We start from the raw sequence: 357 nt of genomic DNA, 5'->3' as shown, positions 1-357 counted from the left end.
ACCCCGGAGCCCTGCTTCCCCCAGGCCCCCTGCGAGGAGGGGTCTCCGCACCAGCCCCGAAGGTGACGGGAGCCAAGCCAATGGCTGATCCAGCAACGCAGCGTCTGGTCATTGGTCACTGTCCCTGGTCACGGCCCAGGACCTGTCTGGTGTGACAGGCCGAGTCCGAGGTCCGGAGGGCACGGGCCTTTAGGGTGTTTCCCGTTCCCTGCAGAGGAGGGAGGGGCTCCACCTGGTCTGGGAGCCAGCAGCTCCGCCCGCTGCCTGGAGTTGGGGTTGCTCTGCCTGCCCTCGGCCCAGGTAAAGGGGCAGCCCTGTCAGAGCTGGGGACGCAGGCCCCTTGGCCCAGCCCATGCT

General features: G+C 68.6%; 1 protein-coding gene across 1 annotated transcript in view; it reads left to right on the top strand.

Moving 5' to 3' along the window:
- The window catches only part of MAFA (v-maf avian musculoaponeurotic fibrosarcoma oncogene homolog A), a 6,339-nt gene that overhangs the window by 1,004 nt on the left and 4,978 nt on the right, over positions 1-357 (top strand). The window contains exon 2 of the mRNA XM_014538684.1: positions 215-300. Within this exon, the coding sequence (XP_014394170.1) occupies positions 215-300 (86 nt within the window). The remainder of the gene's footprint in view (positions 1-214; positions 301-357) is intronic.

This window comes from Myotis brandtii, unplaced genomic scaffold, assembly GCF_000412655.1.
Source record: "Myotis brandtii unplaced genomic scaffold, ASM41265v1 scaffold1956, whole genome shotgun sequence".
Classification (NCBI taxonomy): domain Eukaryota; kingdom Metazoa; phylum Chordata; class Mammalia; order Chiroptera; family Vespertilionidae; genus Myotis; species Myotis brandtii.
Note: the sequence above shows the minus strand (reverse complement) of the source record. Positions and strands in the feature narration are given on the sequence as shown.